Source organism: Bos grunniens, chromosome 22, assembly GCF_055505025.1.
Source record: "Bos grunniens cultivar Pamir isolate PY7600 chromosome 22, Bosgru_T2T1.0, whole genome shotgun sequence".
Lineage (NCBI taxonomy): Eukaryota > Metazoa > Chordata > Mammalia > Artiodactyla > Bovidae > Bos > Bos grunniens.
The window spans coordinates 46,373,451-46,390,511 of record NC_141186.1 but is presented as its reverse complement, the minus strand read 5'-3'; the positions used below and the strand labels follow the sequence as shown (position 1 = coordinate 46,390,511).

At 43.4% G+C, this 17,061-nt stretch overlaps 1 protein-coding gene across 2 annotated transcripts in view; it reads left to right on the top strand.

Moving 5' to 3' along the window:
* CACNA2D3 (calcium voltage-gated channel auxiliary subunit alpha2delta 3) overlaps window positions 1-17,061 on the top strand; it is a 900,680-nt gene that overhangs the window by 822,879 nt on the left and 60,740 nt on the right. For both annotated transcript variants that reach the window (XM_086367461.1, XM_086367460.1), the window contains one exon: window positions 14,600-14,675. In XM_086367461.1, coding sequence (XP_086223587.1) covers window positions 14,600-14,675 — 76 coding nt within the window. The remainder of the gene's footprint in view (window positions 1-14,599; window positions 14,676-17,061) is intronic.

Genomic DNA, 17,061 nt, shown 5'->3' with positions numbered 1-17,061 from the left:
CTTGGATATTCCTTTCAAACAGTTTGGTGGGAGAGAGGGAAGGTTGAAGCAGTATTTTAAGTTCCTAGATTTCTCGTTACTGTGGATGAAGTATGAACAACTTGAATTTAGAGCTTTCTTCTACAAAAGTGGCTAACATCTGAGAAAAGGGGAAGGTTGGGACTCTCTCTTCGATTTTAACAGCAAGTGCTGTCATCCAGGAATTACCTGACAAACCTCCTAGCCCTCTTTGAAAGGCCCCTCATGAGGCCAGGACAGAAATTAGAGTGTGAGATTTCAAGTCAGATGGATTGGGTTCAAATCCAGGTTCTTGACATTTTCTAGCTGCATGGCTCAGAGTTAGTCAGTCATGTTACCACCCCAAGCTTTGGTTTCCTTACATGAAAAATGAAGATGCTAATAATAATTACTTGCAAAGGTTTCTGTCAGAGTTAAGGAGATAACAATAAGCATAAAGTTCTGACGCAGTGCCTGGCATATATTAAAGGCTCCGTAATTGCTAGCTGCTGCTATGATTTTTGTTGCTATGGATCTTTGATTTTCCTTTTTACCTTGCACCAGATGATTTTTTTTTTAATTCACAATTTCACAACAGGCTTCCCATGACACCTGGCAATGGGGTCTCCATCTAGTATTGGGGTACTGCCGTCCTTTTGGAACTCAAACATTCATGCCCTTGCCTTTTCCAGCATGCTTACTCAGAGAATAAGGTTGACAGTCCTTTTTATCAGAAAAAGTCTGTATTTCAGAAGCCCTGAAAGGATGTAGCTGAAAATAATGGTGTGATGTCAGGCACCGTATTTAACTGCACCCCACTCCCAAATACAGGGTGTATGGAGGCTGAGTTGCTTTGGTGACACGACTGAGCCCTGGTAAAGGTCAAGGTCCATTCACCTAGTTGACCTGCCATCTCAGCATCTTGGACAGTGCACCCTGGCACAAAGTTTCTTTGTTTGGTCTACTCATACCCAGTCCTAAAGAAACTCCTTTCATACCCAAGAGCCTGCAAACCATCTTCTTCAGAACAGCAGAGCTCAAAGTGAAGAATGAATGCCATCTCCCTTTATCAACCTCCTTTTATCTCTCCCCACTGATCCATAGTCACTGCCTCTCTCTCTAAAGCAAAACGATGCTTGCCTACTTGGCACGGACTCTTTCTTTGGTTGCTTGGCCACTTACCGGTGTCTTGATGGCTAGTCTACTTAGTGGTGCCATCAGAGGGAAAGAGCATCCGCTTGTGGTCTGCAGTGCCATGTGGGAGGAAGAGAAGACACTGATCTGTGCAAACAAATTACCAACTTGAGGGAGCTTTGAGAAGGTTCTTCAGTTTCACGTGCAAGCAGTCTAAGAGGTATGGTGGTCTCTCTTGGTTGCTTAGGCTGAGTCTTTGATTCAACTCTATCCACTCAGCTTATAGAAAGCATAGTGCTCAGGGCCAGATAACATACATGGCCTCAGCAATATGAGAATGATGCAGGTAGCAGTAGCTATCTTCCAGGAGCACCTACCACATACCAGGCCTAGGCTGCAAACAGATCTTAACTCTTGCAGTCCTTTCCTGCAACTCGAGAGACAGGTGTAAACAGGACCAGTGCCTAATCTGCCGTGTCCAGTGCAAAATGAAAATGGGGGACTTTGCTCAAAAATTACTGAGAATTTCATGACAGCAAGAGCAGAGCAGTAAACAAAGCATGCAGCCCTTCCAAATGGTAGGGTTCTGTGCAGTTACACAGGCCACATGCCCATGAAGCTGGATCTACATGTGTATACGTGTGTGTGTGTGAGTTGCTCAGTCATGTCTGACTCTTTTCAACCCCATGGACTGTGGTCTACCAGGCTTCTCTGTCCATAGAATTCTCCAGACAAGAATACTGGAGTGGGTTGCCATTCCCTTCATATAAAGTGGAGCTTGGAAAGGTTAAGAACTTGTCTCCATATAACAGAGTGATAACAGAACTGGATTCAAACATCCTGCAGTCTAAGCAAGCACCAGGAGAATTTTCTAGCCTCTGCTTTTTACCTGGTTCTGTATACAGGAGCATTGTGTAGTGCATGGAGCTTCCTTCAGTTTTGTCTGAGACAAAGTGAAGCATAGCCAAGGAGGATGTTGGCTCAGCAGTAACTTATCTGGGTGAGCAGAACTTTCAGGAAGGGAGGCCAGCCGAATGATAAGATCACCCAGATTTCTTTTAACTGAAGTTGATAAATCATTAAACCAAGTCATGTTCCCAGGCTTCACATATTTTCTCATAAGATACCATATTCCTGGTCAGCTTTTTGTGTTTATTTCTTTATTCTTATCATGGAGAGTAAATGAACTCCCTAAGTAGCCCTGACTCATTTAGGGCTTTTCGTTTTAGCTGTTTTCTTTTAACCCAAGTTCGTATCCAGTAAGAGCTTGTATTCATATTTCTCAGAAGCCACACTCCATGGCAGTGACATTGCCCTTTTCAAAACTACTAAAAGAATATCTGCTTTCAAAATATTTTTATTAGAATTCATTTATTTCCACCCCTTCTTGCCCCCAGTGATGCAAACTCAGTGTCAAATATCTAGGGGAAAGTGAGAAAAAAATATATATAGCCGATCATAGGAGAGTCCAGATTTCTGATAGGGTTTCTTTGATACATGGGGCTTGAACCATGAAGACTTCAGTTTGAGCCTCAGAATGGTCACTGTGTGGACTTGGACAGATTCCTCAGACTTTCTGAGCCTCAATTTATTCGTCAGCAAAATAAGAATTTCAGTGAGATGGGACTTTTGTGAGACTCAATTAAAATAAGAGAAATAAAAATGCTTTGCAAACTGCAAAGCTACTACACGTAGGAGGTAAAAGATCAGCTGTTGGATAAGATCTCCAGATGTCTGACATTTTTTTTTCTTCTAATATTCTCCCCTCCATTTTAAAATCACTAATAACCCCCTACCCCCAAAGTAGTCACTGCACATCAGTGGCCTCACAGTACAGCACTGGGGTGGGTCTGTGGGCGTGAACTCCACCACCATCCCTGGAGAGCTTTGAGAACACACCTCTGCTCCAGCTGTGCCCCCGTGAGATTCGAGATTCGTATTAAACTAGTCTGGGGATGGAGCATCCATGCGATTTGCAGGTACTGTCAGGATCAAGAAATACTAAGTTTAGTGCACCAGGGTTCGAGTCTAGGTGCTACCTACTTTGAAGCTGTCTGACTCTTGGCAAATTTAGCTCCATAATTTTGGCTTTTTTTTTTTTTTTTTTACGGCAAAATGAAATCAAAAGAATGATTTTTATTCCTGCAGTGAGAGTTAAATGGAATAAACGCATGCTTGTACCAAAGATCCTGTGGTTTCTGCCAAAGGGTCTTCCTTTGTTCTCTGTGTATTAGAGGAAGCTCAAGAAAGGGAAGACCAGTAGGCACTCCTGGCCCTTGGCTTGCAGAGAAATGAAGGTGGCTCTAGTGGTAAAGAACCTGCCTACCAATGCAGGAGACAGAAGAGACACAGGTTCCCTGGGTTGGGAAGATCCCCTGCAGGAGGGCATGGCAACACACTGCAATATTCCTGCCTGGAGAATCCCATGGACAGAGGAGCCTGGTGAGCTACAGTCCGTAGGGTTGCAAAGAGTCGGACATGACTGAAGCAACTTAGCACACAGCACTAATAGTTTGTTTTTGCCTTGGGAGCTACTGAGTCTATGGAGAGTCTCTTGGTTGTGTCTTTTCTGTTTTGTTCTGGTTTTGTTTCTTTGTTTGTTTTCTGTGCGTAGTGCAGCACACCCGAGATTTCACCCCTCCAAGACCATGTTTAACTTTCCCCGTAGAGCCCGGTGCATGTCCTCCTCCCCTCGCCCCGGCCCCTGCCACCACATACACACATTCATTAACATAGTTGACTTGTATAGAATTCACTCTGGTGGCTTTTTCTAAATTGCCTTTCTAAAAAGGTGATCCACCAGGTAGATTGAAGACTTATACGGTTTCTACCCCCATCTCCATATGATGAAACTGCTCTGGGCTCCATGGTGGGCGACTGGCACTTTCCCTGGCTTTGGTGACTGCATTACATTTCAGCGAATGCCCTGGCCCCAGAATCCAGAGAGTGTTAGAAGAGAAGTCTGTTACGTTTGCATGCCTGCTCCCTAGCGCCGACTGCCCCACCGACGTCTTGATACTCAGCAGCTCATGTTAGGAATGTAATGGCTTCTTGGCTTCCTGTTGACCTGACCATGTCCACAGAAGTGGTTTGTCAGAGGTGGCGTTGAAGGGAACAAGAAGTCACATTGGCTTGGACAAGTGTGTTTCTGGGCCAAATTTTCTGGAATGCAGAGACACGGAGATTCCAATGAACTGCTCTTGAAAATCCCAAAGCTGCTGCTTGAGGATCCCCAATTACAACAATTACAATAGCCACTCATCTTCATCCTAACAGCAGCATGTCTTGTTTATTGAGTACTAACTGCATTTGGCCCTTGAACAACACGGGTTTGAACTGTTCAGGTCTGCTTATACATGGATTTTTTTTTTTTAATAGTCAGTATATTAAGTATTACACAGTCTGTGGTTGGTTGAATCCATGGATATGGAACTGCAGTTATGGAGAAACTGTATACACAGGGCAAGCTGTACTAAGATTTTCAACTGCAGAGAGGATCAGCTTTCCAGCCCTTATATGGTTCAAGGGTCAACTATACAGGCAAGGCATTCCAGATAGTTTACATGCATTACCTTAATTAAGCCTTGTGACAGATTCATGAAATAGCTATTGTCATTTGACAAAAGACGAACTGGATGTGGAGGCTTTAAGTGTTTTAGTAATTTGTTCAAGTTCACCCACAGTAGTGAGTTGTTGTCGTTGTTTAGTCACTCAGTCATGTCCCACTCTTGGCGATCCCATGGACCGTAGCATGCCAGGCTTTCCCGGCCTTCACCATCTCTCGGAGCTTGCTCAGACTCGTGTCCATTGAGTCAGTGATGCCATCCAACAATCTTGTCCTCTTTCATCCCCTTCTCCTCCTGCCTTGAATCTTTCCCAGCTAATATCAGGGTCTTTTCTAATGAGTCAGCTCTTTGCATCAGGTGGCCAAAGGATTGGAGCTTCAACTTCAGTATCAGTCCTTCCAATGAATATTCAGGACTGATTTCCTTGCAGTCCAAGAGACTCTCAAGAGTCTTCTCGAACACCACAGTTCAAAAGCATCAGTTCTTCAGTATTCAGCCTTCTTTACGGTCCAACTCTCACATCCAACGTAACTACTGGAAAAACCATAGCTTTGACTGTACGGGCCTTTGTTGGCAAAGTAATGTCTCTGCTTTTTAATACACTGTCTAGGTTGGTCATAGCTTTTCTTCCAAAGGACAAGCGTCTTATTTTCATGGCTGCAGTCACCATCTGCAGTAATTTTGAAGCCCAAGAAAATAAAGTCTGTCACTGTTTCGTTTCCCCATATATTTGCTATGAAGTGAAGGGACTGGATGCCATGATCTTTGTTTTTTGAATGTTGGGTTTTAAGCCAGCTTTTTCACTCTTCTCTTTCACCTTCATCAAGAGACTCTTTAGTTCCTCTTCGTCTTCTGTCATAAGGGTGGTGTCATCTGCGTATCTGATGTTATTGATATTTCTCCCAGCAATCTTGATTCCAGCCTGTACTTCATCTAGCCCAGCATTTCACATGATGTACTCTGCATATAAATTATAAATAAGCAGGGTGACAATATACAGCATTGACATACTCCTTTCCCAATTTGGAACCAGTCTGTTGTTCCATGTCCAGTTCTAACTGTTGCTTCTTGACCTGTCTGCAGATTTCTCAGGAGGCAGGTCAGGTGGTCTGGTATTCCTATCTCTTGAAGAATTTTCCACAGTTTGTTGTGATCCACACAGTCAAAGGCTTCAGCGTAGTTAATGAAGCAGAAGTAGATGCTTTCCTGGAATTCTCTTGCTTTTCTATGATCCAGTGGATGTTAGCAATTCGGTCACTGTTTCTTCTGCCTTTCCTAAATCCAGCTTGAACATCTGAAAGTTCTCAGTTCATGTACTATTGAAGCCTCACTTGGAGAAATTTGAGTATTACTTTGCTAGCATGTGAGATGACTGCAATTGTGCCATAGTTTGAACATTCTTTGGCATTGCTTTTCTTTGGGATTGGGGTGAAAACTGACCTTTTCCAGTCCAGTGGCCACTGCTGAGTTTTCCAAGTTTGCTGACATATTGAGTGCAGCAATTTCACAACATCATATTTTATCATTTGAAGTAGCTCAGCTGGGATTCCATCACCTCCACTAGCTTTGTTCATAGTGATGCTTCCTAAGACCCACTTGACTTCAACACTCCAAAATGTCTGGCTCTAGGCGAGTGATCACACCATTGCGGTTATCTGGGTCATGAAGATCTTTTTTGTATAGTCCTTCTGTGTATTCTTGCCACGTCTTCTTAATATCTTCTGCTTCTGTTATGTCCATGCCATTTTTGTCCTTTATTGTGCCCATCTTTCAATCAAGCTGGAATCAAGATTGCCGGGAGAAATATCAATAACCTCAGATATGCAGATGACACCACCTTTATGGCAGAAAGTGAAGAGGAACTCAAAAGCCTCTTGATGAAGGTGAAAGTGGAGAGTGCAAAAGTTGGCTTAAAGCTCAACATTCAGAAAACGAAGATCATGGCATCCGGTCCCATCACTTCATGGGAAATAGATGGGGAAACAGTGTCAGACTTTATTTTTTGGGCTCCAAAATCACTGCAGATGGTGACTGCAGCCATGAAATTAAAAGACGCTTACTCCTTGGAAGGAAAGTTATGACCAACCTAGATAGCATATTCAAAAGCAGAGACATTACTTTGCCAACAAAGGTTCATCTAGTCAAGGCTATGGTTTTTCCAGTGGTCATGTATGGGTGTGAGAGTTGGACTGTGAAGAAGGCTGAGCACTGAAGAAATGATGCTTTTGAACTGTGGTGTTGGAGAAAACTCTTGAGAGTCCCTTGGACTGCAAGGAGATCCAACCAGTCCATTCTGAAGGAGATCAGCCCTGGGATTTCTTTGGAAGGAATGATGCTAAAGCTGAAACTCCAGTACTTTGGCCACCTTGTGTGAAGAGTTGACTCATTGGAAAAGTCTCTGACGCTGGGAGGGATTGGGGGCAAGAGGAGAAGGGGACGACAGAGGATAAGATGGCTGGATGGCATCACTGACTCGATGCACATGACTCTGAGTGAACTCTGGGAGTTGGTGATGGACAGGGAGGCCTGGCATGCTGCAATTCATGGGGTCGCAAAGAGTCGGACATGACTTAGAGACTGATCTGATCTGATCTGATCTGTGCCCATCTTTGCATGAAATGTTCCACTGGTATCTCTACTTTTCTTGAAGATATCGCTAGTCTTTCCTATTCTATTGTTTTCCTCTATTTCTTCACTTTATTCACTCTGGAAGACTTTCTTATCTCCCCTTGCTATTCTTTGAAACTCTGAATTCAGATGGATATATCTTTCCTTTTCTCCTTTGCCTTTCACTTCTCTTCTCAGCTGTTTGTAAGGCCTCATCAGACAACCATTTTGCCTTTTTGTATTTCTTCTTCTTGGAGATGGTTTTGATCACTGCCTCCTTTATAGTGTTGTGAATCTTTGTCCATAGTTCTTCATGCACTCTGTCTGTTAGATCTAATCATTTGAATCTATTTGTCACTTCTACTGTATAATTGTAAGGGATTTGATTTAATTCATAACTGAATGGTCTAGTGATTTTCCATATTTTCTTCAATTTAAGTCTGGATTTTGCAATAAGGAGTTCATGATCTGAGCCACAGTCAGCTCAAAGTTGTGAGTTGGGAGATGGAATTTGAACTCTTGTCTCTGAAATTCCAGGCCATGTTTTCCTATTCATCACTCATCTGTTCCCATAGTTGGAGAAAACTAAAGTATTTTCTGGAAAGATATTTGTTCATCTTCCTGCTTGTTTTGTTTCAAGAGAAAGTAAAAGAAGTCTTTCAGAGTTGGAATAGAATGTATTGGTTATTTGGTTGTACTAGAAATAATAGTAAGTTCCAGAATATCAAAGGGTTAAAGAGTACGGAAGTCCTCTAAATATTGAATCCTACTTCCTGTGATATTCACTCTGAAGCCCTTCCAGAGATGAAGCTGTATTCCTGACTCCTAGTTTTCTCCATATCCCACATGCCCAGTGCAGTCCTAAACACACGTGGTCATAGCCACCATGTAGCACATCTGTCCATGGTGTCTGACCCCAGGCAATGAAAGCAGGAGCATTCAATAACACATGTTGGGTTTGACTAATATCAAGGACACTGGCAACACCAGTATCCTTAGGTTCTGACATCCTGAGCCTCGGTCATGTGCCCCGCGGCGTGCCAAGAACGGCCCAGGCGGTACCGTGGTGCCCTTGCTGGGAGATGTGCACACGGCTCCAGGAACCTGGCTGGGCCCAAGGGTGCTCCTCTAGAATCCAGGTTTCCTGCCTCAAACGGGCTTGGCGTTTACTCATTCCACAAGCAGAATTCAACTATTTCCTTCTATTTCTTACTCAAAGAAACAAAAGAAATTTTACCTTTTCTACACGGGATTAATCATGATTGCATTTTCCCCCTTCAGTTTCAGGGAAGGCTAATTTTCATGGGCCAGTTGAATGAGCAAACAAGCAACTGGCTAGGTGGACCTACTAGGCACAGGGCAATCCTGTGCCCAGGATTGAAGCAGCTGTGGCTGCTTCCCAGAGCCACAGGGACTTCACTCTCGAGCGTTAGTTTCCTCTCCATGCCCCAACATCCGAGATAACACTTGGATGGCACAAAGTAATTGATTATTTCTTATTGTTAGTGCTTTTATTACCTGGGTGAGATGCTGATGTGACCAGTGTCTGTGACTTTGTTTCTTTTTGTAGTCTCAGCACCAGTTGATGAAAAGCACTTGAGGCTGATCAACCCTCTGCTTAATCTATAAAAGAGTGAGGCTCACCCTCAGGGCTCTGTACTCGACCCCGAGGGGCCCGGATACCTGGTGCACTGGGCTTCTGGCTGGTGCAGCCTTGGGGCACTTATTCTCTTCTGATGATGCGTGCTCATTAACTAGGTAGGTTTTAGTGATTTTCCATCAGAGGGTTCAAAGGCAGCTTCAACTCACCACCTCTGCTGTGTTAGATGTGCTCTGTTGATCTTAAAGAATAGTACAGTCTCTATAAGAAGAGGCTATGGGATGAGTTGGCCACCTAGGCAGAAAAGAAAGAAGGAAAAGCTCCTTTTGGATCTTATATTAGCATTCAGATCAACAGATGGGGCTTTCCCTCTCCTGGCTGTTCAGGTGTAAGAAAGAGTAAGGCTTCCTGGTGACAGTCCCTTTGTTTAGAATTTCCTATGTTCCTGCTCTATTCCCCTGACACTTGGAAGTTGAAAATTGCTCCAGAGAACACATTTTATAGCCCAACAAAGAATACATATTTTTTACATGCTGCCCTAGTGAGTCACTTGGTTTTTCCTACTTTTTGATTGAAAATTGTTTAAATATGACCCTCAGTGGGTCCTTATGGTTTTAGGGCCATATTTGCAAACATTAAGCTGTTTCAAGACTGGGTTGGGGGCAGATTTTTAGCCAAAGTGAGTTAGAGTCATTGCAGGTAAAGTGCCTGGCGTCACGGTCACATAGTAGGTGTTTAATAAATGCTGGTGTCCACCATTAGTAATGACCTTAAATTAGCTGCACTCATGTCTTTGAAATTCAGCCTTGTTTTTTTAGAAGAAATCGTGTTCTTGGTCATAATTTTTGTCTTGTTGGAAAAGAGCAGAATCAGGAAAACGGCTTTAAGTAAATCCTAATGTTGCGAGCCAGGCACCCAGTATAGGACACATAGGGTTGCCCATGCTTGGTTTGCGTTGCTTTGAGTTTCTTCCTCAGAGACTGTATCTGCCTTCCGGCAAAGTTTCAAAGAGACCCGTCTGGGGAGCACAGAGATGCTAATGATAAGGTCTCCCTAGCAGCCCGCGGTTGCTGTGGCCTGGTGGTGATGTCATGGAGATTAAGGCATGTTATCTGTAATGAGAATAAACCCTTGCTGCTGAGTGCAGCAGTGCAGCGCCAATCTTGGGCTGGGCAGGACGCTCAGGGCTTATTTTAGAGCCAAATGAAAGCAGGCCGTTATCACGTTCTTTAACTATAATCAGCCGAACAGGATACAGGTAGCCACAAAATGGAGTTATTTAAAACAGTAACAAAATCACACAATCTGGAAGTCTCTCTGCAACATCTAGTTAAAGCTGTCTTAAGTGTGGAGAAGACAGAGCAGGTTTATTTTGTAACCTCCTCCATGGTAATCAGATCAGGAAAGCTTCCTTATGAAATGAAAGGCAGGGACCCTGACCCAGAGGCTGCCCCCAGAGCAGTTGAGTTTGACCCCAACTTGTAAACTGGAGCCTTTGAAAATGATTCCAGTAGAGTCCTGAGTTTCCAACCATCTGCCTGTCAGGGCAGTTACCAGGGAAAAGGGGTCTCACTAGCCCGGGCAGTTGGTCCAGCCTAGCCTGGTGACCCCATAACAGCCCCTCAACTTGGGATGAAAGTTGATTCTGGATATTGATTATGAGACTTTATCTTGGGTAGCTTTTCCTGTGACATTCCAGTAAGACTCTGGAGTGGGGCACAGGGCTAAATTCTAAGCATTTCCTAGGACCTGTCAGAACCTGCTGCTGAGCAGAAGGCAGAGAGAAGTGGATTCAGTGTGGTCCCCATATAATTCTGGCTCTGTACCTGTTAGGTATGTGACCTTGGACACATTTTTAGGCTGGCTGAGACTTGGTTTGCCCCTCTGTGAAATGGGGATGATTAGACTCTCGCAGGGACATCCTTAGAAGAGTACCTTGCTGACAGTTGCTAAACAGACTTCAGTAAACATCAGCTATTGTTACCCTGGTCTCCAGCTATAAAGCTCATGGACAGAAGCTACCACATGATCCCTTGATAACCCTTGCATGGCTTCTGAAGGTGTCTGTTACTGCAGTAACATGTGTGAATTTTACACTGCATCATACATGCCAATGAGCTAAGAAAACCAGGAGGCCTATCCAGCCAGCTGGATAAAGCCTGAGTCAATTCCCAATGCGTTTAACACCACCCCCATTAATTAATAATGGCAATGAAAACCAGACTAATAAATTACAACAGCAGCTGCAGCCCTGCCTTCTGCTGAATGCCTCCTCTGTACTAGGCACTGTGCTAAAGGCAGTGCGTGTGTATAACCTCATTTAATCCTGATGACCGCCCTATAAGGAAGCCATTGCTCTCACTATTTTACAGATGAGAAAACTGAAGCACAATGAGGGTTAAATTAAAACATCATTGTAATATGTAGATGAGATGATTTGAGCTTAGGTCACTGGCTTCAAAGGTAGATTGTTAATCATTAAGTTTTTTTGGGCTCCAAAATCACTGCAGATGGTGACTGCAGCCATGAAATTAAAAGACGCTTACTCCTTGGAAGAAAAGTTATGACCAACCTAGATAGGATATTCAAAAGCAGAGACATTACTTTGCCAACAAAGGTCTGTCTAGTCAAGGCTATGGTTTTTCCAGTGGTCATGTATGGATGTGAGAGTTGGACTGTGAAGAAAGCTGAGTGCTGAAGAATTGATGCTTTTGAACTGTGGTGTAGGAGAAGACTCTTGAGAGTCCCTTGGACTGCAAGGAGATCCAACCAGTCCATTTTAAAGGAGATCAGCCCTGGGATTTCTTTGGAAGGAATGAGGCTAAAGCTGAAACTCCAGTACTTTGGCCACCTCATGCGAAGAGTTGACTTATTGGAAAAGACTCTGATGCTGGGAGGGATTGGGGGCAGGAGGAGAAGGGGATGACAGAGGATGAGATGGCTGGATGGCATCACCGACTCAATGGATGTGAGTCTGAGTGAACTCCGGGAGTTGGTGATGGACAGGGAGGCCTGGCGTGCTGCAATTCATGGGGTTGCAAAGAGTCAGACACGACTGAGCTACTGAACTGAACTGAACTGAAGAGTCTAAAATCCAGCAAAACATAATCAGGCCTTCTGTTGTAAGACTCATAATGAGACTAGCATTGATGCATGGTGTATTTCAGTATCCTTCCACATGCCTGATTATTTAAACTCAGAGCATCTCTGGAAGTTTATTTATAAGTGAGAAAATAAAGCCTCAGAAGAAGGTGAGCAACCTGCTATGACTGCACCCTGGATAAACGGCAGAACCGAACTTTTAAGCCAAGGCCATACTTCATCCATGTCTGTAAGACACCAAGCACAGCCATGTTCCACTCAACCCATGCTGCCTTTCACCAGCTCGGATCCAGATTCCAGCTGCAGAGACAGAGTTGGGTAGTAGGAAAAGGATAAAGCTAATAATAGTTCTGGTCAAATCCTAGAAAACCCTTCCAGGGTCACCGGCAGAAATCCCCTGTTGAGGATGCAGACTGGCATGGTGGGCCAGTCAGGGGCCAATTAGCATTGTCCATTGTGGCCTATCGGAGAAGGCAATGGCACCCCACTCCAGTACTCTTGCCTGGAAAATCCCATGGACGGAGGAGCCTGGTAGGCTGCAGTCCATGGGGTCGCCAAGAGTCGGATACGACTGAGCGACTTCACTTTCACTTTTCACTTTCATGCATTGGAGAAGGAAATGGCAACCCACTCCAGTGTTCTTGCCTAGAGAATCCCAGGGTCGGGGGAGCCTGATGGGCTGCCATCTATGCGGTCACACAGAGTTGGACACGACTGAAGCGACTTAGCAGCAGCAGCAGCATTGTGGCCTATGGTTTATTCTGTGGCTGATGAGTATTTCTGTGAGAAGTTTATTCAGGGAGTTCCCCAGGCCAGATGCTTGGATGGTTCATGGGCTTCATTTCTTTCTCAATATACACTGATTCTGCTTGCATCTGCTGAGAGGGAAAAAGTCAGGGGACAGTCAGCAAGACTAAAAATGTCCTGAAGAGGAAGGGGCTTTGGAGGACTTGCCAGGAGATTGTGCAGCACAGGTACCCACTTTGGCTCTGCCGCCTATGGATGCCTGTGTGGTGCTTGTCAGGAACTGGTTTCCATCTCACTGTGGTCAGAGTGGCCAATTTTTTTCTGGGTGCGCATAGGTGCTCTTTGGTTAATCTGGGTGTGTAATCTCTCTAATTTATTTCTAAAGCAGGAAGCCTTCACATCACATTTTGCAGTTGATCTCTTCAATCTCAGTTGCGTCATCAACTATTCAAGATTCAGGCAATCAGATGATCATTCATGCATTCTACCTTTTAAGTCAGAATATTAATACCTTCTCCATGCTGGGTGCTGTGCTAGGTGTGAAACAGATCCAACTCCAGTCCTGTAGTATGGAACTTTTATTCTAGCATACGTTCCCAGCCCAACATTAAGTATGCTTCACATTAAGCACTGCCTGATTTCAGAAAGGGATTCCTGGAGGGAGAATTCCTTCCAGTTATTTAGAAGTTCATGTATTACAATGTTAACGTGTCATCTGGCACCTGTTACATAACTCAGGTTGGACTTTAAGTGTGTCTCCTTTGGGATGCCAGGAATAGTGGGAAGAGGAACTGGGGGAGGGATGAAACGCCTGTGTGGGATGAAGTATTTGCTGCATCTTAAAGCTCGTAACTGGCTACTGGAATTGCCATTCTTTTTACTTTGTAAAGGTGTTAATAAGAAAATAAAATGTCTGGAAAAAAATTGAAAGTAAAATATCATTGCAACTGAATAAAGGTCATAACTGGAATAAGAGCTATATTTTTATCACCAAGGCAGGAAAAAACATCCATTTTCTTGTTTCATAAACTGTACTGTTTTCAAAAGTAAGGGTATACTCACTACTATGGGAATGAAAGGGAGGGGCGGGGTTCCAACCAAGGAGTCAGCTGGTTTTCAACAGTCAAGGAGCTGGCCTTCTCTTGGTCTGAGCCTATTTCTTAGTGCCTAAACGAGACAGTGGATCCTGCCATTTCTTAAGCCAAAGTGACCCTTCCCAGCTCTTCTCAACCTTGGAGACAGTCCATGTGGGTTCCAGCAGAGGCCCAGGATTCAGTTTAAAACAGCGTATTCCTTTGGCGTATCCTTGTCCATGCAAGTCATCCTTGTTCAAGCCCAAATAACTATTTTATCATGCTTTTTGGGGAGGAGGGTTCTGCTCCCCTTTTCCATCCCGCTAATCACCGTTGTTCTCTTGGTCTTTAAGTTCCAAGTGTGACATGACTGTGTCTGTAGCCCTGGACTTTGCTGTGTCCCGTGCTTGTCACTCTTGTTGTGTAGTCACTAAGTCGTGTCCAACTCTTTTGTGACCCCGTAGACTGTAGCCCACCAGGCTCCTCTTTCCGTGGGATTCTCCAGGCAAGAATACTGGAGTGGGTTGTTATTTCCTTCTCCAAGGGATCTTCCCAACCCAGGGATCAAACCCACGTCTCCTGTATCGGCAGATGGATTCCTTACCACTGAGCCGTCTGGGAAACAACACCCTTGTTAGGCCTGCCTTGATTTGCGTTTCTCACTGTTGCCCTGGCTGGTGGTTAGTGACTCTTCACCTGCTGGTTGGTCCGCAGCACCATGTGGTTCTCACGTCTTCCAATTTAGTGAAGCTCCTTTCCCTTCTCTTCTATAGAATTACCCTTTATGACTATCAAGCCATGTGCAGGGCCAACAAGGAGAGCAGTGACGGCGCCCACGGTCTTCTGGATGTAAGTACAGTACAGTCACTCAGAAGACAGCTGTGTGTTTTTTCCTGTCTCTGTGTGTGCATATAGTTTTCCTTGGACCCATCAAGTTTATCTGTTTCAAAATAATGAATATTTAAATGTGTTTCCTGATTTCATCGATTAAGAAAAGTTATTTCTGTTAAATCCAAATCTGGTGATTTCCAGAATGACAAACAGACCTGAAGCCTTTGATGGATTAATGCAGCAACCCCCCTTTGGATGGGTAGAAAAGGGGAGAAGTTTTGTCATTCCTTATTCTCAAATAAAAGACACTTTGGTTTGGTTCAATAGAAACCTTCTTTTTGGTTATAATAGAGCTGCTAGCCTGTGAACAAATTCACATTTTGATCAGATTCTCCACTCTAATTGTGTTGCTGCTTTTAACATTATTTTCCCTGGAGCTGATCCATCCATGGTGTCACAGTTGAGGATCCATCAACATAACTTTGTATCATTAGGAACTGGCTTTCGGATCACCAGAAATTAACTTAAAATTTACCCTTGGTTTAAAAATATAATTTGCAATGTGCAAGCAATGTAAGCTTGGCCACCAATAACTTGAAAACACAGAAAAAGCAGACACAGATACTTCTACATAGTCTGGCATATAGGTGTAAGTATAACCCTTACATGTTATCATTTTGTAAATTCCAAAAATCAACCTAAAATTTGGTTTGAAACACAAAATTTAAGAACCATTTTGGTTTTAAAATATAAATACACACCTTCTCATTTGCAGATGTAAGATCTTGCAAGGGGATTATTTAAAAACCAAATATTTAACACGGTTCTCCTAGACTAAAGGAGCAAGAAATGATTCTGAGCTGGGACATTTCTGAGAGGCAACTTGGAACTAAAAATGGGACGATTTGAAAAATACCACTTTTTAGAATGAGAATCAACACATATTTCCTAACCCAGTTTCCCTAACCTTAGCATAAGTATTTCCAGACTTAAAATGTTCCCAAGATATGTTTTTATCATTAGGCTTAAAAGCTCAATGGCTTTGCCCTTCTGAATGTTAATGTGCATTTAAAATTTTAATCCCATATTTATATAATCCCTTTGTTTATCCTGCATTGAGCCAGCATCTGACAGAGAATCCTTGAGTATCCTGCCCCTGTGCCTCCCCTTCCTCACTTCCAAAACATCCTTAATCCCTCTATTAATTCTCTCCTCCCACACTGAAATGTCACTACCCATCCCAGTGGGTACAAAGATCCAGAACTGTCCTATGGTCTGAAAGAGAGATGGTTATTTTTCAAGCCATAAGAAGTGTAATGGCAGAACCACAGGACTGCATGGCTGCATTTGGTTTTAGGAAATAGTTAATAATTCACATCCTTAGATGACCCTAATCCTGAAAGCCCTGTGGTTCAGGGAGTGATGAAGACACACGCAGTCAGAGTCAGAGATTCAGTCTGCCATCTGGGTGGGCTGGGAGTAACCCCCACGGACTGTTGTTCTGTGCATTTGCTTATTGGCTTGAGTAGGGATGTTTTTAAAAATGTTCAGGGGTATATAAATTTGTTCTTGTTTTATTTGAAACTGGATAATCCTCCCATTCCTAGTTCTAGTCCTTATCAGCAAAATGCTTTGAAGGTAGGATTAAGCAGCCATCACATCAGAAACCAGGATTAGGCATTTCATTTCCCTGCTACCTAAAGGGAACCACAAAAGGTTCTGAGGCTTTTCTGGACCTGCAGCTTGGGGCCCGGGCTTTGCCAGTGTCATTGCTTGTCTCTCAAGTCCACCCACCGCTCACATATCTGGCATACCTAGGTACAAAGAACTGACTGAGGGGGAGACCTGGTATTTTCCAGAATTCAGGAAATTGAATTATCCACATAGGAAATATCACAGGGTAAACAATCCCACTGCTTTTTTTAATTAAAATATTCTGAAATAAAGATTAGCCTGTCAATGCCTTCTTTTATAGAGTGAAGGGGATTTTCTGCAAGGATAAAATCACATGTTTATATGGTTATCATTTTTTTTCAAGTCCGAATATGTGAGTGTGAGAAAAGGCAGCTTAAATCCTACATAATTCATGGGCAGCATTAAAATCAAGTATGTGCAATTTTTGCTTATTTCAATGAATGACATACAGTGATGGAGAACAGGGAATCACCTTTCCAAAAGGCAGCCCTGAGAATTACCATTTGAAATTAGTTATATGATTCCTGCCGCTCAGCATTAGGCTGCGAAATATTAGCCCCCAGAGGGTAAAGGTTTAAGCATCGTTTGCTGAACTTCCTTTTTCCTCCCAGAGATAACCCCTGTATTAGATCATGTTTATTTGACTTGTAAATCACATCTTACCACAGGGGAGTTCAAAGTTTTAAAATGTTAGTTTTGGGATATAGTA